Consider the following 24,089-nt stretch of genomic DNA (forward strand, 5'->3'; position numbering starts at 1 on the left):
CAGATACTAAAAGAATAAAAATCAGTGGGTAACAATTTCAGTATTCCATTTTTAAAAATCTTTTTCCCTCTCCTACGATCTTGGAAAGACAAGTTCAGACTCCCCTCCAAATAAAATGGCAGAAGAGCAGCAGCTTTTTCAGTGTGAATCTACATGTCAACTCACTTCACAGAACTTCAAACCTCTACCTGCGTGTGGCATCAGCAGAAGAGGTCTGGCACTATACAAAATACAGCACCTAGAAGGCATAGTTAAAGCCCACACAAGGGCTCAGTCCCAGGGCTAAATCATTCAACCACTGATGTTCCTCAGCTGCAGCAGTAGCTGCTGGTGCTGGCTGACACTGCCAGGCTGCCTTGACAGTCTCTAAACACTCAACCTAGTCCTTTCCTGCAACAGAGGGAAGAAATAGAGTCTCAGAGGAATCATCACTCCTGCTCCAAGTCCCATTGTGAGCTGGACCCCCCTGAGCTTTCTGACCCGGACACATGCTGTTCAGCTTCAGATCACACGGTAATTCCTACCCTCCAAGCCATGCAGGGCAAAGTTCGGCTACCCCTGACACAGGGAGAGCTCTTTAACATACAGTTCCTGTGATACATCAGCAAATATAATTTGCACAAGGTTAAGCATCGCAGACTCACAATTTGCATGTTGGCAACAGCAATTACAAAGGATGTGCATCCACTGCAGAAGTAGCCCATACAATATTTTCTAGCCTTGCAGTTTCAACTGAAGTATCACCAAGCAACCCCAGGCCGTGAAGTGTAGATCAAGCAAATGCCGCAAGAAACATAAAACTCAAATAATTTTTTCACCACTAGCGTACCAGAGTTTAGGTTAGACCACTCAAGTCCTCTTAAATGAAACACACACTTAACAGCCCAGGAGTGCTGACACGTCCAAGGGAAAAGTGGCTCTCCCAAGCCACTGTCAGTCCCAACACACAACAGTTTCCTTCTGTCCACAAACATCACTGTTTGAAAAGCCTGGCATACAGTGCCACTTACTCCAGAGACCACTGATCACTTTCCTCTTTCAGTAAATGATATTTAAAAAAAAAAAAAACAAACAAAAAAAACAAACAAACAAAACAAACAAAAAAACCCCCACCAACTCTGAACCCACATCCAGTCCTCAGTCTTCCCTGAGCAGAGGGCATCAAAGAAACTTTGTGGGGTTATTTTTCCCTCTAAAGTTGCCATTGAGGAAGATAAAGGAAAACTGATGAGCATTTTACTAGCAGATGGAAGATTTAGGTCTTAACCTCACACCTGGAATTAATGCAAGGCTAGATACAACTTTTGATTTTCTAGTACATATCCTTCCCTCCTTTCCTAAAGAAAGAGTAACGGTCCACCTTTAAAGAAGAAAAGGAAAAACAAACAAACAACAAAACCCACCAAAACCCCCACCAACAAACCCATCCAGACTACTAAAAGTTTTAGCAAGAAATAAAACTTTTCATTGCAATACTCCCCTTAAAGCTTCTATTACCGTTTTCAATTAACAGGGTCCCACTAGTTTTATGTAGCGTTTACCAGACTGTCACAGAACTTGCAGACCACCAACCTCCTTCCGTGGTTATGAGAAAAGTCTGTGCTGTACAGTATGTCGAAAAAAGTAACAAATGTTTATTCTATTGCATGAAGAGAGCCCCTACACAAGGACTCACGGTCCTCAGCATGCTCAGTGCTCTGCTCTTTCACACTTACATGAAAAGCTTCTCAGAACAATCATTGCTGTTTACAGATGACAACTCAAAGAAAGACTAGCAACCAGTCAAAAAGCAAGAAAAAGCAACTTATTTATGAGTTTTTTGTGAATTAGAATATACACCTAAAACAAGGCATACCACCATATCAAGAGGGCTAGGTTTTTATATATATACTTATGCAAAACTTCCAAATGTAAAGGTTATATGTGACCCTCAGGAGTAACCATATATAAAACTGTAACAATAAATTAACTTCAAGAAACAGTTTAAAAGCACTACTTCTGCCCAGAAAAATTAACAAGCTTTCAGGCTGAATCATCAAGTTCAGTCTTCAAAACTGCTCCCACGTCTAATGAAACTGGACTGTGAATTCCAGCTAAAAACAATTCACCTGTCTCTCCTCCTCCAGGTGCGGATATCACCCCTTAACAACACCCCACTTCTTTCTGGATAAAGCCTCTGGCAGCTCACACACACCCATTCAGCATTCATTAAAGAAACACACTGCGTTATTCATTCCTCTATGCCCTGTGCTGCTGATGTAATGGAAAGAGAGCCAAAGATCAGGAGCATACCGAGTATGCTGAAGCTCATCCTTCCTTATCACTGCTGTACTTGCAGATGGACATAATGGTTAGAAAGTGACCCACAGAGCGTTTTACACACCATTCAGAGCAGGAGAAGAAATTAGATGTCCCTAAAGTAAGCAGATACCTCTCTGCAGCAGTTCAGAGAGTAAGCACGGCCCCAGCAAAATGAGGTAATTTCTCCTGCTTGGGGGGAATACAGACCCTTTCCTTCCCCTTTTACGTAGTGGAAAGGAAGCAGTCACCATGGACACTACAAGTGACCACCGTTACAGAGAGTTTCTGACCTCTAGCTCTTGAACTGCATGCTGTCCAAGAGTAACTGCAAAGGTGCCCTCGCCAAGTCGTGCTGCCATGGTGGTTGCAGCAGTGCTTCAAGTCCCTGTCTGTGGGACGACGACAGCCATCAGGCTCTGCGGAGCCTAACCCTGCCAGCAGGTCCCAACACCCAACTGCATCCCCACTCCCACAAGACCTCTGAAAAAATATAACTCCCGTTCCCCCTGGCTCCTATGCCTTTGGCTCTCAGGCAGACATGATACATCTCTTGCGGCCCTCTGATACACCAACATTTTGATACATAGGCCAGAAAGTTTGCCTTCCCTGGTCCTACAGCAGCTTTCATGCAGCTGAAGACACCAAGGGCCTCTGGCTGTTTTGAGATAAGGAAAGAACTTCCTTCCTAACAAAGCAGGCATACACTACATTAAGACGCACAGAAGATGCCACATAAATTCTGTGAATCTAAACTAAAAAATAGTTAACTTTCTGCCTGTACATCCATGGTTATCACCTTTGCAACACACCACTTATTTTCCACTATCTCAAAGGCTTTAGACTCCTCCCCCTGCTGCCCCCAGAAGCTATGCAGAAGTTTCGGATTTAAAACTGCAGGGTACTTACAAAAGTAATAAGCAAGGACAATAAGTGACCTGCAGACACAACTGAGTCTGGATGAAATACCAGAACCTGACCCTTACCAAACCTGCAGGTGAACTTTCAGAAGCCCTGCTCCAACATCAGAGATTCACGTAGACACTTAGGAATTTGCTGCTGTGTGGCATCACACATTAACCGGGGTTAAACCTTTAGGGTAAAGGTTATACTAAGGACTTAAACTTCAAAGCTAAGACAGAACCTGTTGCACGATTCAACGGCACAGTGACGAACAAGGTCAAACTAAACTGTAGAACAGTTACCCCTCCAAAAGACAAAGCCCTGTTACAGAAGTCATGTCAAGAGCTAAACTACTACAGCAAAACACTTTATGGCAATTTTAAATATTTAACAAAAAAATTCAGACAATTATATTGGCAACAAAGATGCAAAATGTAAGTTTAGGCAACGTGAAGTCACTGTCATTATTTGCTTATATATTGGTGACTGTTTCAAACTGTAGAACTGTTTGCACAGCAAGCTCTGCATTACTAAGTTCTTGTTTGTGCAGAAACACAATAGCAAGAAACGTAATTCACTCACATAAAGTGGAAGCTGGTGGGACATTCATAATACTGACTTCCTTATTGCTTCTGTGTGTAGGTAGGGTTCAAGATTAGCAGTAAGTTGTACAACAGCTTGAGAACTGAGGAGTTATGTTAAACAAACTTGACAAAAATCTCAGTCATGAATTAAAGTTGGAAAAATTACCCCCTTGCTAACCTTTCAAGCTGTCAAGTGTAAGATGCAAATGTTTTCTTGATTTACATCAGCAGTTGTCAGCACACCACTTTGTTGGCAGTGTCAGAAACTTTCAACTTCCCTAATTTGAGAAAGCAAATCCCTTAATGCTGTGTCAATGAGTGAATTTTAAGATAATACTTACCGTGTCATCTTCTCTATATCCAAGCATTTGTTATACAACTTGATGTGCAGAATCAAGAATGAAGGAATCAATACAGAATCCTTCTTTCTTCTGAAGTTACACAGCTACACTGACTTTCCCCAAATCCTGCCTAAACACTCCATCTTTATCCTTCTTTTTCTGTTTCATGTATAGCTTTGTAGGTAAAGGCCATTAAGTTCATCTCTGCTCTCCAAAACAACTAGAATATGCCAACAAACAAACATGATTTTATCTGGATGAGTCACAGAACACACTTTGCTAAATGCATGCTAGTTTTTACATTTCATGAAAAAAAATTCCAAAGTGGAGTAATACCTCGGCTAATACTCCAGATAATCAACAGCAAAATAATTGAGAAACTGCAATTAAAGAACCGCATCTCAAATAACATTAAAACCTCACATTTACATTCAACTGTCCATTTCCAAGCCCACTTCAAACCAGGTATTCGCTCTAACCTACCCAGTTACAGAGCCTTACGCGAACGTTTACCATTCCACTCCACAGGTAAACTGCATCAACCCTCTTTTGCCTTTCTAAAGTATGAGCCTTAGCAATTCTTCCTGGCCAGCAAGACAAACTCAACCCAACAGCAAGTTCTTGAAAAATAAGTTGTTCCACTTTCTAAAGAAAACCCCCAAAACTCACTTTAAAAAAAAAACCAAACACACAAAAAACCCAAAACCAAACAAAACCCTGAAATATGTCAGTCAGTTGTATAAAATGTCACATTTAATTCTAGCTGTATACAAGCTACATCTATTTTGTTATCCAATATCTATGGCTATATTTCCTAGTTGAACTGAAAAATTGGAAAAAAATAAGCAACTTCTGCGGCAAGTCAAATGATAAATGGCATTTGTGCAGGATTCATCTGATTAAAGAATAATGCTGAGTTCATTACAAGTCTACTTGAAGATCGTTCAATTTAAAGGATTTTTTTTTTAGAAGGGGCTGGTCCTTAATGGGGCTTCATAACTAGTGTCAAAACAGTCTGATGAGAAAAAAATATTACAAAATGTAATGGATCTAAGAAAAATATCAAATTCTAGGTTTGCAGAAGTTACCAGTTTTTTGTATGTACCTGTTTCTGTATTAGAGACACAGAATGGGTTAAAAGCATACCAGGCATGTACCTAAGTTGGCCCAGAATCCAGGCTCAGTTCACAGAACAGCATATATATTCCTATTTTCCTTTATGATCCTGGAAGAACGTACTGAAATAATTGCTTTTGTCAAGTAAAGGTCCTACTTAATACATCTTATTGGAAGTGTTCTACCTTTCTCTTGCCACAACAGTACATCTAGTGCAATCATTCTCTTATCCTGTTTGTACCCTATTTCCTGCAACACCACTCTTGGCCCATTTCACCCTTTGAAAGTACCCTCTTTGAGTTTCTCCATGAAGCCACCACAAAGATAAGGAAAGGTCATTTAAAAACATATCCATTTAAAACATACACAACACCTTCCTGCAAAAGAGAAGTATCTCTAATTGAGTCATCTTGTGGGGTTTGCCTATTACGTGATTTGGATTTGTTCTTCCTTCTCCTTCATGCGACAGGAAGCCTGTGATGAAAGTAAGAAGTTTTCAGAAACAAAGCCTGGCACCACAGAACACTGCAAAGAAACAAAGACTTTTAATACAGCTTTCAAGCTGAAGCCAGAAGTCTGGGAAAAACAGAGGATGTGCAGCTTCTAACAGCAAGGTAGCAGAGCTCCCTCTATTGAATTAGCTGCCAATATCTCTTCAATTTTAAAAGATGCCAACTATGGTCAGAATCAACGTTCTATTAAAAAACCAAAACTTTCCAGCCCAGGCAGCTGGGACGCACCCATCAGGTACAATGAGAGAGCTAACCGAGGGAAGGGGACAGCCGCCGCACAGAGCTTCTGATGCATGCTGAAACATCAGTGACCTGCCAGAGCTTCAGTCCTGGGACCTTCTGCTGTCCATGAGACCTGAGAAGAGGTTTAAAATTTGACTGTTGTTTCAGCGCTTTCCCTCAGGAGCAAAACTGCTGTGATCAATACCCATGGTGAACAACGCCAGGAGGTGCTACAGATGGGGCTACCGTGGCACAAAACACAACACATGAATGTGGCTCAACTATTTGAAGTTTTTCTTCACAATAAGGAGTTAACTCTACAGAGTATAATTTAATTGAAAACAGGTGATATGGATATATAGACTGGTGAAACACTCATTAAATCACCAAATGCACTTTTTGTTTGTTATCAAGGGAACAGCTTAGTATTTCCATCGCTATTGAAAGCGCTTCAAATGCTTTCTAACCAAACATTACAGAACTATTCTAACCCCTGATGACCTCTAAAAAAATCATACCCTAAAGCTGCAGGCACTCTCTCTCACTGTCTCCACTGTTTTATCACCTTCTCCCTTTTTTTTTTTTTCACCTCCCAGAAGAGGCATATTTCTTATCAACAACAAAAATTCTAGTTCAGTAGAAGCAGCGTTTTTTTAAATAAGTAAATATTTATTTGCCTTTCTGGAGACCTATATGCATGATAAGAAAAGCAATTTTATCTTAAACTAGGCAGATATTCCTCAAAAGAGCCGCCACTTTGGATCAGCAGATTAACATCGACTGATGTAGGACCGACTGCGATTCAAGCCATCCTCAATAAAACACATTGGGGAAGAAGAAAAACAAAACCAGAGAAGAAAAAAGGAAGAAACTTGATCCAATCACCGCCAGTAATGGAGTCAGCATACTAGTTCTACTGCGATCTCCTCTCTAAAAGGGAAGATTCATTTTCAAGCGTATTAAAAACAAGAACGTTCAGCCTCCTTTAATATTCATCTTGTTCTTATTAAAGAAAAGATACCCAGGATAAAGAATGTGTAGGTCAAAGCCTTGTCTTCAGGGAAGATAACACTCAACAATTTCAATTCAAGGAGAGTTGTTAATATTCAGGTTTTCCTGGAAAAATCACGTTCTGCTCAAGTCAATTCTAATTATCACCCTACAGCATTTACAGTTCTTGAAGAGTCTCTCATTTGAGCATCAGTGCATGGAAGCGTAACCATTTTTCTTGAAAGCACAGGAACTCTATAGAAATCAGCACATTGCAACAGGTCCTCAATTCTTTTACAAGTGTGGCCTTGCAGCTTACATGCATTGTCTAATAAAAAAATGATTTTATTACCAGAGGAAAAAAAGCTATATACTAGCCAATCCAGAGGAACCTTTATGAGCACCGAACAGAGAGGCTGAAGATATGGTAGTATCTCTCAAAAACCAATACGTAAAGTCTAGTCCTGTTATCAGAGTTTGCAGAACTAAACAAGACCATACTAAAAAACCATACTATTAGTGATGTGAAAAAACAGTTTCCACAGTCAGCATGGTAATATTAAAAAAAAAAAAATCAAAACCAAACCTCCCACGTATAGAACAGCAGCAGAACAAGCACTGCAGACCAGACCTCGAGCCAGCTCATCTGCAACCATCATGCTTATGGTCATGTAGTGCAGGTCACAAAGTTACCAACTGTAGCTCCTAACAAAGTTAGCACAGTCCGTCTCTCAAGTGTTAATAGGCTCTAAGCATATACAGGCAGGCCTGACTCCTCCATCGCCGGTTTCCTCTTCAGCAACCTGCTTTGGTTTGAACTCAACCAGCCCAAAAAACTTTGACAAAAAATACTCTCCAGAAAGTCCCTGTGGTAGGAACTTATGAAAAGCCCATGGCGGTGTGACGTGGTAGGACTGGCCAACTCATTAAAGTTATTGCTACTGCAGTTACATTTTGTTTTTACATGAGGTCCTTCTTCACTGTAAGTAATCAGATACAATGTCATGGAAACCTGCAGTGAGCCCTCCCACAGCTTAACACTGTAAACCGCACCAGAGAATCAGGATATTTGTAAGAAAATAGAGAAGATAGGTTTATCCTGATGACACAGAGGTAATTTACATTATGTAAAACACTTAATGCTATTTTCTTTATTTTCCCCTTCATGTGTCATCTTGCATAAATATTTAGAGATTCTGTTCCCCAAAACTTTCTGCTGGAAATAAGCCAAGCAATAGCTTAACTTCTACTACAAGGACAGCTGAAACTATTTACCTGGGGATTATACATTAGCATCCTGGGTTACTTTCAGGAAGGAGAATGGATGGTACCGTAAGGAAGTGTATTACTCTTACACAGGCTGGAAAGTGGAAATAAGATATCTTGGAATTAGATACGACTTACAACAGAGATATTTATTTCATGAACATAACACCATGTATTTTCTCCAGTAAAAATCAATGGGCTGAAATTTCAGAGATTTACAGACCTGGATGATTTCTGTTGTTGCCCTCTGTGTTATGAGAAGTGCTAGAAACCCAATAGAGGAGGGGAGAGCACAAGAAGAAAAATAATTTATGTTGCGAGACTTTTCTAGCATGTTCACACCAGAAGAAAAAAAAAAAAGAATTTTAAACATATCAAACACTTCTCACAGTAAATGATTATAACAACTTCCAGTTCATTCAAAAATGAGTCTGGCTTTGCTGTGCATTGGACCACAGGCATGTAGCGTATCAAAACATGTATACATGGTGCAGACATTTCCTGACTCCAGGTTCAGAAAACCCGTGTGAACTTCAGATCTTTATACAGAAAACAAGTTTTCCTAGATTAATGTCATACCAGATATACCAGGAAAAAAAAAAAAAAAAAAAGTCAGGAGTGAGAACACAGTGTCCTGCAGATGAGCAAACTACACGTTACAGTCTCACTACCCTTACGTAATATAGCAATATGCAAAATGTCTTTAGTCATAAAACACGGTATGAGAGACTCTGAGCTTCATAGTTATAATTCACCAGAAAGCAGGGGGAGGGAAAAGCTTTACAAAGGTCATGATTAGCTCCTGATTAAGAGCTTTCTTTTCACATACACTTATTTCATCTAGAAAAGTAGGAGATTTTAATTGGTGCTCTCATTTAGTCCGACCTAGAGTTAGTCTCCTAGTACCAAGGGCGGACTTGGACCTCCCTCCTTTCTTTTTTTAAATGGGTATCTTCCTAGCCAGTTTATTCTGTGAAGAAAGAAACTCAAAATTTCTCATTGCGATCCCCAGTCAGCTTGAGTATCGCTGGAGATATTGACACCTGATGCATATCACCTTTTAATATGCTTTTAATAGCTTATCTATTGCTTTCCATATGCAAACCTGAAATGGAACTCCAAAAAGCCAAGCATCATGATAGATTAACGTACCCTGCTGTAGATGAAAGCAAATTAGCTATCATCTAAAAGAGCCAAGATAGCAAGGAGAAAGAAATACAAAGTGTATAGTATTATCAAGACCTTTTCATAGATATTTTCATATTTAAGTACCTTTTATACTCCTCAGAATAAACAAAAAACTAGAGGCTTAAATCTTGTACTAGGCTATCCAGACACTTCCAGTACCGCAAGGAAAGTTTCCAAAGCTGAGGTGGGGCTGGGATCTCCCCACATGTATCTGCTTACACAGTTAGCCTGAGCTTCTCCTTGAGGGGGCAAGGAAGAAATGACGAGCAGAAAGAATTCGGTACATGGTTTTACCTCCAATCTATTTAGACCATAGGCAATCAAGTACCGTCTTTTTATACACCTCCATCAACACAACCCTCAAGATAAAATATTTTATGGTTTCACATTTCCTTCAACAAGAAAATGTAGACAGTCACACAATCAGCAGGATCATTTCGTATTTACTAGGATAAATCTCTCTACGGGGGCCAAGTCTTGTTTCTCAGAAGCCAAGGTGCTTATCTCTCTGGATACTCCACATGCCTTCAAGATTTCATAAAATGAACAATCTTTCCTGAAGACTTTCTCTACATCACAGAAATCAGTATTCTTTCTAAGCTCTGCCGCTTAGACTGATGTTTTTTATGTCCTACAGTGATTATTTGTACTTGCCAAAGCAAAAGCCTGGCAGGACAGCCTGGCATACTGCTTACGGTTTCAATATCGGTTTTGGTTCTGTTCGGAGCTTTTTTACTATTCGAACTGAAATTAAAGCTTCGGCAGCCTTACTTCGTTGCTGTAGCTCGTCTTCTACTTAACTGGAGCTTGTATAAAATAAACACAAATAGGTCTAGCGAAAAAGGTCAGTTCTTATCTTCCGTGTCGCTGAGGACATGGTGCCTGTGAGCGGTTAACCGGAGAGCACGTAACGACAAGGCAGAGGCCGGGAATGAAAAACCACCAACTCCCAACACTTCTGCAAACCCTTCGCTGTTGCAAAGGCAGGCACATAAAAGCAAATCCATTTCTTAAAGCAATACAAAATGTTACCACAGGCTGACGCTCTTTCTACAAGAATAATGAGACGGTCTCCGCGTTGAATGCGGAACTCCTCACTTCACAGCTTTTCCCTCAGACTTCACTTTCACGCTCAATATTTACAAAATAAAGCCTACAAACGCCTCACGGCCAAAATATTCCCAGAACAATTCGGGTATTTAGCGCTGCCTGAGCCTTCCCGCTTCCCTAACGCCTCGGGAGTGCTTTTGCGGAGCACGGGGGGGAGGGAGGGAAGTTCCCCACGCGAACCCGATCCGCCGGAGCAGCCTCACCCCACGCAGCGTTACCCCAGCCCGGGCACGGGGAGGGCAACGGCGGGGCTGCTCCCCGCCGCTGGCTGCCGGGCGGCACCACGCCGACGGCGCTCCACGGGCGCCCACCGACCGCCGGCCAGCGCTGGTCCCCCAGCAGCGCGGAAGCAGCGGGCAGCCGTCGGCCCCGCCGGGCCCGGCCACGGGCGGCAGGGGAGGGGAGAAGCTGCTGAAGCGCCGAAGTTGGCGGCGGCTGGCTGCGGAGACGCGCCGCTCAGCCTGGAAGTGAAGCGGGCGACTCCCGCGGGGGCAGCGCGCGCTGCCCGGCGGCCGGTGACAACGCCCCCGAGGGACCCCGCCGCCGCTCACAACGGGGAAAGGCGACACCGGCACCTGCCGCCGCCGCCGTCTCTCAGCCGCCCTCACCGCCGGGGCAGCTCCCGCCTTTCCCTCAGCAGAGGCGGCATCAGCCCGCCCCGCCGGGGGCATCAGGGGACCAGCCCCTCGCCTGCTCCCTGCCGAGGCGAAACACGATGCGGAGGGCACCAACGGCCCGGAGCGACCCCGGCGCACGGCCGCACAGGGACCCAGCGGTAGGTGTCGGGGCGCTCTGGTGAAGGGAGGGTGAGCGGCTCTGCCAGCAGCGCCGAGCTGCGCGCAGGCACTGCCACCTGCGGCCCCCGGCCTCTCCCCTCCGCCAAGTTACGCGCGGCCGGGACGGCGCGGTCGCCGTCGCCCCTTCCCGCCGGCGGACGCTCACCTGGCGGCAGGCAGAGGGCTGCGAGCAGCAGGCAGAGCAGCAGCGGCGGCGGCAGCGGTCGGCGGCAGCAGGAGGCGCGGGCGGCGGCGGCGGCGGGGGGCTCCATTATCCCGCCTGCCCGCGGCGGGACCGGGAGGCAGCGGCGGAGCGGGGCGGCGCGCCCGCGGGGGCTCTTCCGTCTGGTAGCGGAGCGGAGCGGCGCCTTCTCCCCCTCCCAAGCCGGGAGACGGCGGCGGCAGCTGTCCCCCGGCGGCGGGAGGAGCGGTAACTTCCCGGGCGCGGGCGGCGGGGCGGCTGCTTTCCTCTCGGCGCGCAGCGAGGAGCGACTCCGCACCGGAGCAGGTGGCGACTTCCCTCTGGCAGCCGAGCGGCGCTCCAGGACTGAGAGCTGCGGCGTGAGAGGCGGAGCCGGGCGGCGGCGGCGGCGGCGCTGGCCCGGCCCCCCGGTGCCCCCGCCCCCGCCGTCCCGCCACACGGCGCGCAGGCAGCGGGGCGGGGGAAGGCCCGCGGGCGGCCCGAGCCGCCGCCCCGCCGGGCTGCTCCTGCCCGTGCCGCCGGGGACGCGGCTCCGCGCCCGGCCGGGGGATGTGCCGCTGCCCCAGGGCCCGCTGGTCGGCGGGCGGCGCCGTGAAAGCGAGGGGCCGCGGAGAGGGGGCCGGGGCGGCGGGGCTGGCGGGCATGCGGGGCACGCCGACCCCCGCGTCGCCCACCCCTCCCAAGGCTCGGGGCACGGGCTGCTTCTCTGGTGCTGTGCTCAGGATGTAGGTTGGATGCCAGTGTTTCAAATCAAAAGCTAAAAAAGAAATTGGTCTTAACAATGCCGTTGTATGTTTAGAAGCGTGATGGGTCCTGTGTTATCCTCTCCGTCGTCGAAATGAAAAAAGAATCAAAGATAATAATCAGGCCATTAATTTAGCAGAGGATTGGTTAAAGGGAAGGGAAAGGAGCTCGCAACACTGCTCGTTGCATGAAGAAATGCGCTGAAGGGCAAAGGAGGGGTCGCTCGGCACTTCTGGAAGTCGGCTGCCCTAAAGGTCAAAAAGATTCCTCATCAAAGTAGTGTCATCCAGAAACAGTGCTTTCATGCACAGGGCTTTATTCTCCTCCTGTTGCGGTCTGAGTAAGCAGTGCTGTTTCACAGAGAGGGAAGTGAGCACCCTTGAAGTCACACAGCAAGTTTCTCGGCTACCAGCACAGTGTGATCAACATGTAGCCCACGCCGTCATATGAAGTAAGCTTGATGCCCAAAATCTAAAAATATGAATAATGCACATCATGTGGTCTCTCCAGAGGGACTTTTTAGTAGTAAAATCCAAAGTGTCAAGTGGTTTATCTTACTCACCATGTGATGATGTGAATTCTTAGATGGGAACTTCCCCAAAACTCCTGGAAATCAAAGACAAACTTAACTAGTCGGTTCTGCAAGTGTATTTGCTGCTCTCAAAACAATTTTCATGTTTAATGACTAAGAACACTTAAACATTACCAAGACACAGTGTAGGTTTAGAATAACTCAGCCTGTGTATTTTTTTCCTCATGTACTGAGCTTATTTTTTGTAAAGTGGGTAAGGATATTTCACCTGTAGAACTTCAAGTCTACAGTATTGTCTTCAATTCAAAACATCCCCCAGTTCTTCCACGTTGTTATTATTATTATTACAGTCTTTCTTACTGTTTAAGCCATGCTATGCAATCAGTTTTTAAAATATTTTACTCCCTAAGCTTGCTGCTCAGCAGAGCTCTGTCATCCTTTGTTTTCTCAGCAGATTTCATTTTATGGTCATATTTCTGAGCAGATTCGAAAAAGATACTATGTTTAAGATCAATAAACTTTTTTCTTCATGTTGACGCTGATTAATATTTTCCATTCAGTGTTTTTTTTTTTTTTCTTGCACATTTGAAAACGGTAGAGTACTCATTAGTAGGGATATTTAGTATTTTTATTGCTGTAGAGCCTGGAGACCCCCTCAAAATCTTGAAAGAGGCATTGTATAGAATTGCATTGAGATGACCACTTAATCTAGTTCAAACTTGCATTCCTACTATGTTTTTTAACATCTAGTGCTTTCAATAGTGTGTGCTGGTTTTGCAACAACTTGGGCTCCGTTCCAAATTAAGCGCCTAACTCTGCCTTCTTGACTTTGATATGGGCAAGCCTGTCGAAACTAGTAGGACTGTGGCTGGGAGAAAAGACAGAGAAGTCAAACTCTTATTTGAATGCAAACAAACATAGAAGAGGAAAGGTCTTATAGGCCAGAATTCACTGGTGCTCTTAGTATATGTTTTGTTTTAAACATGACAATGGTGAGATCAATTTGTATAAATACAAATACATGGTTTGCTGGTTTAGGGAATCAAATAATGCCCAAGCACCTTGTTTTTAAGGCAGTTGATTAACTGTTCCCTCATTTCCACCAAAATAATGAATAGTACATATTTTCTGTCAGTGGGAGCAGGGGTGAGGAAGTCTTTGTGAATGTTGCAGATAATTTCCAATGGCATGATGCAGAGTCTAAAAGGCGAGCTACAGAGCCATACATTTCAAACAGGCAAAACATACAGAATCATTTTACAATTTATGCTTAAGACAGTATTCAGAAAAATTATTCAATGGCTACTTTACTCTCAGATCAATACTGAATATGTTGTTTAAAGTCTGTAAGAAATATGAGCAATGCGGAAGATTACATTAAGGACATAATACTTAAATCAGAAGTATGATTTGTTTAGGGTTTCCCTCATTCCTCTGTCATTTCTCTTCAAAGCTGTTTCTACCTTTCACTTGAAAGGAGCTCTTTGTGTAAATAGAAAACATCTCAAACTCAGATTACTCAAATGTTTTGATAACTTTACAGGAATTTAAATATGATTAGAAATTGTCAAGGTAATTATTAAATATATCTGTATATGCTGTGTCATTTCAACTGTTCCTTGATTCTGAGATTTGTAATTAATTCCTTTAATGTCTGTTGGGTTGACAGAATATAGATTTGGTTTTCTGCAAATTATTTTCTTGGGCCGTGCTCCTCTTCCCATTGAAGTTAATGGGAGTATGAGCGAGTCACTGATCTGTTGGGAAAGCAGCAACTGCCTGGCTTTAAAGTCCAAAAATAAACATTTAGTTTGAAAAAGTTAAAACACTTACTAGTACAAAAAAAAAGTCTGTAGAAAAAAACCTGTGTTTGAAAAGCATTAATAATACTAATAAAATCTTTGATAAATGCTTAATCCTATCAAACCATACATTTTCTATTTATGTGACAAAGTGGATTAAAAGCGTAATCCATTAGTAATGGTTGTGCATCACAACAAAGAGTTTTTGTTAAACTAAAATATCATTTCCCGTTTACAGCAGATGCATAAAATAGTTAATGTTGGAAGCAAATTTCCAGCAAGAATGGTAGAGAATACTGGTGAATGGAGCACCGCGCAACACTCCTAGTAATTTAATCCGTTGTTAATAGTGAGTGAATAAGCTTTAGTCTTGGACGATAGTTAATATTGTGTCAATGAAACTGTGCATGCTGTTTTGGCTCAGCATTCAGAAGTACAGTCTGCAAAATGGAAGCTTGCTGTTGTTGAAACTGCCCTTGAATTATAAGACAGCTATTGAATACAACGTCCAGCCTTGTATTTCTCTAAACCTGGTTCTGTTAGTTTAGCTGTAGACTGTTGACTTAGAGGTGCTAATTCAGAAGATACCTACATGGGTGTAGATTCTTGTCATTTGTAATGATACTCATTGCAACATTATCTAACACCAAGGATTAAGCATGAATGTAATCTATACTGCCAGTTACAACATAGCTGAAGGAATTTTTAGTGAATCATCTGGGACTTGTGTCATGCTTTTATGTCGATTGGGTAATCCACAAGGCACTTCCTGCTCCTTTAGGCACTTGGATACCTTTAAACACAAGCTCTGCAAATCTGAGCCAAATACATTCAAGTCAAGCAGAGTCTTTGCTGACTTTGCCTGATTTAGATACAAGCTGTGGTAGAAGAATACCCATGTTTGTCAGGAATTATTTTGCATTGCTCAGTATCAGCACATGAGCATAACAGGTAGCAAAGTCCTTCTGAATTAGAGCAACTGTGTATGGTAGAGCATCTCTAGATTGTAAGGTATTTCAAACAGAACGTGCAGGACACAAACAGAAAATGGTCAAAACCGAGACTTGGGCTAAAAATGAACTGTGACCAATAGTAGCAAAGAAGAAAGCCTGCTTACTGGGGTTTCTGCAGCTATCTGCAAATATGGCTGTCTCTGATCTAAGTAAATGAGACCCACGTATTTCGAATAAATTAAGGAAAAAACAGCCAACAAATTGCAGTGGAAGAATATCTGGAGTCTGTTTTTCCAGTATTTCTTCACTGCAAAAATGATCCTAGTCAAAAAAATCAGCAAATGCCTGCCAGTGTTGTTATTATAGTCATCAGCATAGCAATTAGGCTCCTCAAACAAACTTATTTTCCTATTACCCATGTCCAATGCACCTGTTTTTTACATAATTTAACTAAAGGACTAGTACTGTACAAACATTCATTAAAATAACATTACACTTGCATTATATACAAAATACCCAGAATGCCTTCAGCTGAGACGAAATTTTCATAAAATATAAGTGGAAGACAGAAGGAAGGAGTCTGAAAAATGGATGGTGGTTATTGTCTTTAAAAGTTTGTGATTTGCCTTAAAAAAAAAAAAAAAAGAAAAAGAAAAAAGTAGAAAAGAAAAATATTACACTAGAAGCAGGTCTTATGCACAAAAAAATACAAGAGCCACAGTGGCTTGAGGTGTTAATTGAGAAGTAGATAAAGAGCAAAATCAATCCAGTTCTTTAGGTTGAACCAGTATATATCAACTTTGCTGGCCATCTGCTTGCCTTTTGTGAAGGCTCAGTTGCCTTTTCCTTTGCCTTTTTTAAAACAGGTTTGAGGCAGGTAAAAGTAAGAAGTTTTCAGATTTCAGGTTTCTTTTTTCATTACAAAAGCCACTTTCGAGGGCAAAGAATTGTTTTTGTATGAAAATCCAGTGGGATACACAGTAGCAGGGTGTGAAGAGTAGCACTGATTATGTGTTGGAGGTGTAAAATGGCTGTAATACAATGAATGAGATTGTTAACACTGCTAAAATGATTACACTGTGTTTCCACTTTTCTCAGCATCCATATGACCAAATTCTTTGACTTTCTGTGCTTTCTAGTCCTTGATGGTACTTGACTGTAGCAGGAAAGCACCTTAATACTATAGGAATTGACAGATCCCCTGTACTAAGGAGCATCCTTGACAAGACATGTCACATTCTGCCAAAAATATCCCGCAAGCACTTCTGCAACATCTGGCTTGCAATGCTGGCATGCTGTGAAGGAGCAAGAAAGAGCATAATGTCATGTGATTTATGAGGATGCCAGTGGGTTTCTCTGCCCTGTTTGGTGTCTCCAGCCAACTCCTGGTGCTTACTCATGGCTGGTCTGCCTGTGTGCAGGCTGGACTCCCATGTGTCTCAAGTGGTGCAGAGCAGGGTTTTCAGAAGGGCTCAGCCAATGCCTGTCTGTGAAGTTGTTTCTCGGTCTGAGGAGCCTTTCCACAGGGCTGTTCATAATGGAGTGGGGTTGGTCTTGGCATCAGCCTTACCTGGAAGCATCACCCCATCTGTTCCATTGCTGTCACTTGTGGCTAAAACTTGGACTAACTTGATTCTTGCAAGGTCAGCTCTGGCATTATCTGGGCCAGCTACCAAATCTGTGCCTCTGTTGCCTGGTTCTACCCATGCTGCCAGTATAAGTGCAGGCAGCATCCTGGCAGAGCAACAGAGAAGCCTGGAAGCTCTTTCTGTCCAGCATCTTCCTTTTATCTCTGCTGCCATGCTGTCAGTCAGGAAGCAATCCATAATCATTTGGGGATTATGTGACATCAGATGAGGTGGTGTAGGAGCTGGTATTGGGACAGCATTAGGAGAGCTGTAACAGCTTCTGGAATGTGGGATAGTGCTAGTGGGGGCTCTGGAGGCATCAAGAAGTGGGTCCTTCCTCATGGAGTGCCCTTGCTGGGGTGCTGCGGGGAGCAATCCCACAGGACAGCAACGGACATGGTCACAGGTACCCCCTCCTGCATCAACAATGGAAGACCATTTAAATATCACTATACTCAAAATTAATTTTAACTTCCTTTTTACAGAGGCTGTGCTTGGTTTTGGTGAAAAATTTCAAATTCTTGCTTGGATCACTGATTTCTATATGAGCTACATAATTTTAAAAATCTGCTTGATCAAATCTAATCAGAATACTGATACCGAGCAATTTTTCATCTGAGGGTCTTACACTGATTAAGCCTCAAATCATGACACCTTTGTAAGGTAGGTACTTAAATAGCTTTCATTTCTGTCCTGCCTTTCATTTGAGGAATTCAGACACTTGTGAGACCATTAAGTGCTTGGCAGTATGTAACATCAGAGAAGGTACTGAACCTCATAGAGATGAACAGATTTATCCAGATCTATTTTAAAAAGCAATGGTGATCTAAGGACAAAATTCAAAGTTCTTGAGTTTCCATCCTCACCAAAACTAAAACCGCTCTCTGTTTATACTTGTATTAGATAGAGAAAGGTGATAAAACCAAATTTAAAGATCAGAAGTGAGCCTGGTAGTCAAGTCAGTGAAATACATGTTCCTGTAGTAGTTAGTTTGCTCATGTTTAATTTTCAAACCTAGCCGAGAGGAGGAAAGTGGGGACAACTCATTCAGAGCAGTCATGCATCAGGGCATGTTGTGAATGTTCTCCTTTTCATTATGAAAACAAAAATGAGAGGAAAGGTGGAAGGAAATGAGGTATATTTGATAGAAAGTTAGGAAGGCAAGATGTGAAATAAGTGAAATGGAGTCTGGTCTATAGCTCATTCTGACCAGCAGACTATTGCCATAGGGGAAAGCAAGAAAACTCATCTAGTCCCATCTCATCTCCATATAATTCTTAGCTATTATAAAGAGGAAAGTACACAGGGACTTAGTGATAAGAGACGCAAGATCCAAGAGTAAAAATCTGAAATGGAAAGCAGGAGAAAGGGAACAAAAGAGGAAAGGTAAACATAGAAAAAGGAATGTTTTTTTTAAGGGCTACTTGTTGCCACTTATTCTCAACATGTTTCAGCATCTTGCATAGCAAATAATGCAGTTGATACAAGTGGGATTCTTGACAGAATATAATTTTATAGTGATGGAAAACTAGGTGACTTGGGACAAATCCTTGGCTGGTCTGAGCCTGCGCTTGGTGCACATAAGTGGAAACCAAGTGGTTTTAGGTCTGCTTGTGGCTGAAAAAAACAGTGAAATTCGGAGCAACCCATAGTCTCTGTGTAGAAGTTGAACAGGACAGCAGGCAGCTCAGAACCTTTCATGCCTACTCAGGTCTTACTTGAACCAAAGGAAATTTGTTACCCCTTCTTCAGAAGAAATTTTCATCCCTTTTTGTTTTGCATGAACCAAAGAATCTGGATCAAGCATTGAAGACTGAGGAGTTACTGTTGAGTAGTGCAGGTGTATATCACATTACACTGCAAGATTCAGCTCCTTCAAAGTACTCCTTCTCTGAGTGATGCAACAAAATAAGAATAGAAAAGGAGGAATTAAAATAAAGAGATAGTACCAGATAGTACCAAATTCACATTGGTTTGCAATAGTAGCACACTGGATTCTATACATCCCAAACCTGGATAGTTTCCTTATGTGACAGGTGTTACTTCGAACTCTGCTTATCAGTTTTTCCATAGTCTTGATGGTAGTAGCAGACCTTCTCATGCTGCATGCCTTTAACATGAGTAGCTTTCATTCATTAACTTGGAGGAGAGGGTCAGCAGGAAATCAATGATGCTTTTTTTTGTTTATCTAGCCATATGCAGAACCATTAAAATGAATCCACTGACTATGTTCCAGCATTGCAATTTCTTCCTTGCAACCTTTATTGCAGTGTATCTGCCCCTGATTGTGCTACATCAGCACTTGCAGATTAGAAAGGGCAATTCCTAACTCAATGAAAGGAGTTGCTTCTTCCCTGTCTGCTGATTACCCATGGAAGGAATAGGCCTGCTTCAAGAGATGAAAAGGCCATTGGTTGATCGCATGTTCCTTAGAGCCGTGTTGTTGTCAAATCCTTGGAAAAATGTATTTGATCTTCTGTCCTTTAAATGGATACCTATGCCAAGGCTACATTTTTAAATTACTTTTTACATGCTTGAAGATTGAAAGGCTTTTAAGACCAACATAGGGGGAAAGTATTGGAATACACAGTGCTCATTCCTTGGAAGGTAAAACTAGCCCTTGAGAAGGATACAAAGATTGCAAATGTTGAAAACAGTTTTTTATCATGAAATCAATAGAAGTATGCCAACACATTTGAAGATGAGGAAGGATAGGAAGTGGAGTATGAGAATTAGCCATGTAGGAATGATGATTATAATATAATACATATGTTGCTTTAGAACAAAAGGGTTTGAAGTGATTGGTCTCCCTTCAAATACCTTTACTGTGCCAGAGTGAGGAGGAGCTCCTGCAACATGGAGTTTACCGATTAAGTAGACAGAATGAGCAAAGGGTGGTTTAAGGGAAAAGAAAAACGTTATTCTTGTTTTACAAATGGGGCAATGAGGCGTTGTGAGATTGACGTGATTCTCTGGAAAAATAATTTTTTCCACTTAAATGGCCCTAAAGTCTGTATTTTTGCATATGTCAAAAATCATAGGAAAGATTTCCTATAAAAATTTGCAGAACAGTTCATCCTTAAGATAGAAGAAAATGGTTGGATCCATCTAGAAAGATTTCTAAGACACTGCTAATCTACTATAGCAAATATTTCAGGGTGAAATATAAGTGCATTCACATTAAAATATGGCCAAATAATATGATCAACTTGTTCAGTTTAATAGATTACAGTATTCTGCACATTACACTTTTATGTTAAAGCAAAAAAACAATTGCAGAAAAAAATCAGATCAAACTTGAAGGAAACTTTGATTTGCAGAAATTAAAGTAGGAGATGTATTTGCATAAAAATTACCTTTTCATTATCTTCAAGAAACTGTGAATATGTCTTTGGGAAGAAGATCTGTGATGCTGAGTATATTGGCAGAAAGTGTAAGTGCAGGTTGTTAGATTAGGGACTAGGGTTAAGTTATGTCCTAGAAGGTAAAACCGATGGCTGGTGCATCCTTATTAGAGCAGCTAACTGGGCTGGCTGCTCCATGTGTTCACAGTGGCTAAAATAGTTGGTGCTACTGCAGAAGCAATGCTGCAGGGTCTTTTTTTTTGTACAGGGTGCTGAAATTTTCTGATGAGAGTGGGCAACTAATAAATGTATTTTGCCAATTCTATTTAGTGATGCTCTGCAACTCAAAGACTGAAAGACAGTTGTTATCAGCTGTCTCAGGATCAGGCTCTGGAAGAGGTGGCACATAGTGGATTCAAGGTCAGATTCACATTCTGTCAGTATGTGTGAAACAGTTCTCTGCTAGAGATGGCGGTCAAAAGGGTTCAAACCTTCCTGGCACTAACGTTCTGAAAAATTACGGTTAGTAACAAGAAAGGGAGTCTACCTGGTTTGCTAAGGGCAGATTTATCAAAATTTCTCTGCTTTTCTAGCTTGCATTTCGACTAACTTTTTTAGTCCATGACATTTTTCAGAGGGCAATTTATTCCCTTGATTCTGCTACCCAGAGTTCAGATTTATTTTCAGACTTGCTGTTCACCCTATTCTCCCATTGTCAAACAGTCTCCTGTGTCTCATAGTGATAAGATGTTCCTTCTGCATCCCATTATTTCTCTTGCTGTTCCCTGTCGCGCTCAGTTCATGTGTATGCCTATTTCTTGGTTCCCCTGCACTTCAAGTCATTTGCCTTAGCCCACAGGCAGGTTTCCAGCTGTCTGCTTGTCCACAGCCAGGCAACCTTCAACCTGCCAGTCAGTTCTTCTCCCACACTTTTCTGTGCGCCTTCCTCTGACTCACCATGAGCAAGAACCCCTTAACTCTGGTTTTCATTTCCACCATAAGTTGCCTACTCACTGGATGCTGACTCAGCAGCATGAGATTCTTCTGTTGGACATTCACCTCTAGTCTCATACTGGTTTTGGCTGGGATGATAGAATTAGTTTTCTTCATAGTAGCTCCTGTGGTGCTGTGTTTTGGATTTGTTACTAAAACAGTGCTGATAACACAGGGATGCTTTCAGTACTGCTGAGCAGCACTTACACAGAGCCAAGGCCTTTTCTGCTTCTCACCCCACCCTGACAGCGATCAGGCTGGGGGTGCACAAGAAGTTGGGGGAGGACACACAGCTGGGATAGCTGACCCCAACTGACCAAAGGGATATTCCACACCATGTGATGTCATGCTCAGCAATAAAAGCTAGGGGAAGAAGGAGGAAGAGGGGCCCTTAGGAGTGATGCTGTTTGTCTTCCCAAGTCACTGTTAGGTGTGATGGAGCCCTGCTTCCCTGAAGTCGGCTGAACACGTGCCTGCCCATGGGAAGCGGTGAATGAATTCCTTGTTTTGCTTTGCTTGAGCGTATGGCTTTTGCTTTACCTATTAAACTGTCTTGGTCTCAACCCAAGAGTTTTCTCACTTTCACTCTTCTGATTCTCTACCTCATCCCACTGGGGCTGGGGAGAGAGCAAGCGGCTGCTGGGGGCTGAGCTGCCTTCCAGGCTGTTCTACAACAAATTTTGTTCCTTCCAGCATTACTTCTGGCCCATTGTTTGATTTTCTTTCCTGGTTTGGATTTTTTTGGTTCACTTCATGCTGAAGGTGCTGTATAGTCACTACAAGTAAACAGGCTTATTATGGCTTTATATAGCCTTATTAATAGATAATGACATGCACAGAATAGCAGTCATGCCACATATTCACCATCAAAACTGTATATTCAATTTGTAGTCCAAGATACAAAGATGCATCTGTACAAGGGTAAATATGTTTACAAGTATAAGATGCATGGTGAAGATCCACTTGATCCTCAAACTAAACTTTTGCCTTCTGTTCTTTGCAAGACAGTAAGTCTTGCTTTTACACAAACAAAGGCATGTCAGAAAATGAATGCATAATCACAGTTCTTCTGCACCTTGCACACATTCACTCACCTGCTCTCCAAGTATAAATTTTTGAGCATTATTGTTTTCTTATATGAATAAAAGGTCAATACAAAAGAAAAAGAAGTTAGGACTGGGAAGAGGATGTAGACATTTAATAAAAGTGCTTTTATGGGTTAGATGGGGAAGGAAATTAGAATTTGCTTCAATGAAACAGGGCAACAGTGTACAAAATTTCAGTTTTCTGAGAACTTAGGTAAGATTTTAGAGAGACATAAATGCAGTAGTAGATTATTGAAGTGAATGCTGCTCTTAAGCAGAAAGGTTTCCACTTTTTTTTTGAACCACTGCAACTAATCTTTGCGTACATTGTGGGCTCTTTTTTTGCAAATCATACCACTTTGGAGAGAGATGAACTCCTTGAAAAGAAAAATCCTCTAACAAGGCAACCAGGTGGATTTGAGTCTCTAATTAAGCTTATGCTGAATTAATGTTGCATTTTTAAAACCTGCTTGATGACATGTGGGATAGCAGAGCCATGCCGTTCTTGCATTGTATGAACCAAATTCTGAGGTCTTAAGACGTTCTTAGAGATGGCATCTATCTTGCTCAAATCTAAGTGCCTCACAAATTAGAAAAAAAGAGAGTAATAGTATTTACAGATGGCTTCTATGAAGTGTTCAGAATACACAGTTCCAACAGCACTTTAAGAAAGGATGTCAGTATTATTATTCACACTTTGCAGAATGGGAAACTGAGGCAGAGGATGCAGTGTGATTTCCTAAATCAGACAGTAGGTCTGTGAAAGACTTGGGAACACCTACAATATCCCATAAATGCAAATACTGCCCTGTGATCTTTACCATCTTGTTTCATCCTCTGAATGTTGCTTGAGAATAGGCTGTCCTTGAGAGAAACTCTTGAGGTGTGTCACCTGACTTCTTTGAGAAACCGTAAGATGTCTGAATTGGAGAATTTTTTAATCCAACACTTCTCTGGTATTGAATCCTTCATGCCCTTCCCAACGTGTATGTGGAGCCTTTGCAGAAGCCATGGATAATCTGGAAACCAGTATTATTAAGAAGTAGGCAGCATGGTGATTTATTTCCTTTGCATTCAAGTCATATACTGTGGTCTTTGTTATTTCAATAGCTGCCAACCACAAGGACCAGAATGAAGAGCAGGGGGAAGGCTGAGCCAGAGATGACAGAAGGAGAGCTAATATATTGGCACATGGTCTTTGTAATGGGTGCATTATCCTCCTGTGACAGGAGATCGCCCTCTCAAGGTATTTGATCAAAGATGTTGCTGAAGATAGGTCCTGCTGAAACATGAAGTTTTAGATAGTGTTGGTTAAGTGTGGTTTTTATCTGTGCATAATGAAATAAACTATGATTAGATGATTCTGATTTTTTTTATTTTGATAAAAACTTCTTCGAGATCTTGCATATGCAATCTCTGGGGCATGCTATTAAGCTGTAAACAAACTGGACATAGACAAGGCTATCTGGAAACCATGGGGGACAGAGGTACTTTTCTTGT

At 42.3% G+C, this 24,089-nt stretch overlaps 1 protein-coding gene across 1 annotated transcript in view; it reads right to left on the reverse strand.

The window, feature by feature from the left end:
• Window positions 1-11,201, reverse strand: part of ALCAM (activated leukocyte cell adhesion molecule) — a 120,949-nt gene extending 109,748 nt beyond the window's left edge. Inside the window, exon 1 of the mRNA XM_086460477.1 lies at window positions 10,749-11,201. Coding sequence (XP_086316603.1) covers window positions 10,749-11,201 — 453 coding nt within the window. The remainder of the gene's footprint in view (window positions 1-10,748) is intronic.
• Window positions 11,202-24,089: the final 12,888 nt, after the last annotated feature.

This window comes from Leptosomus discolor, chromosome 1 (assembly GCF_034619465.1).
Source record: "Leptosomus discolor isolate bLepDis1 chromosome 1, bLepDis1.hap2, whole genome shotgun sequence".
Classification (NCBI taxonomy): Eukaryota; Metazoa; Chordata; class Aves; order Leptosomiformes; family Leptosomidae; genus Leptosomus; species Leptosomus discolor.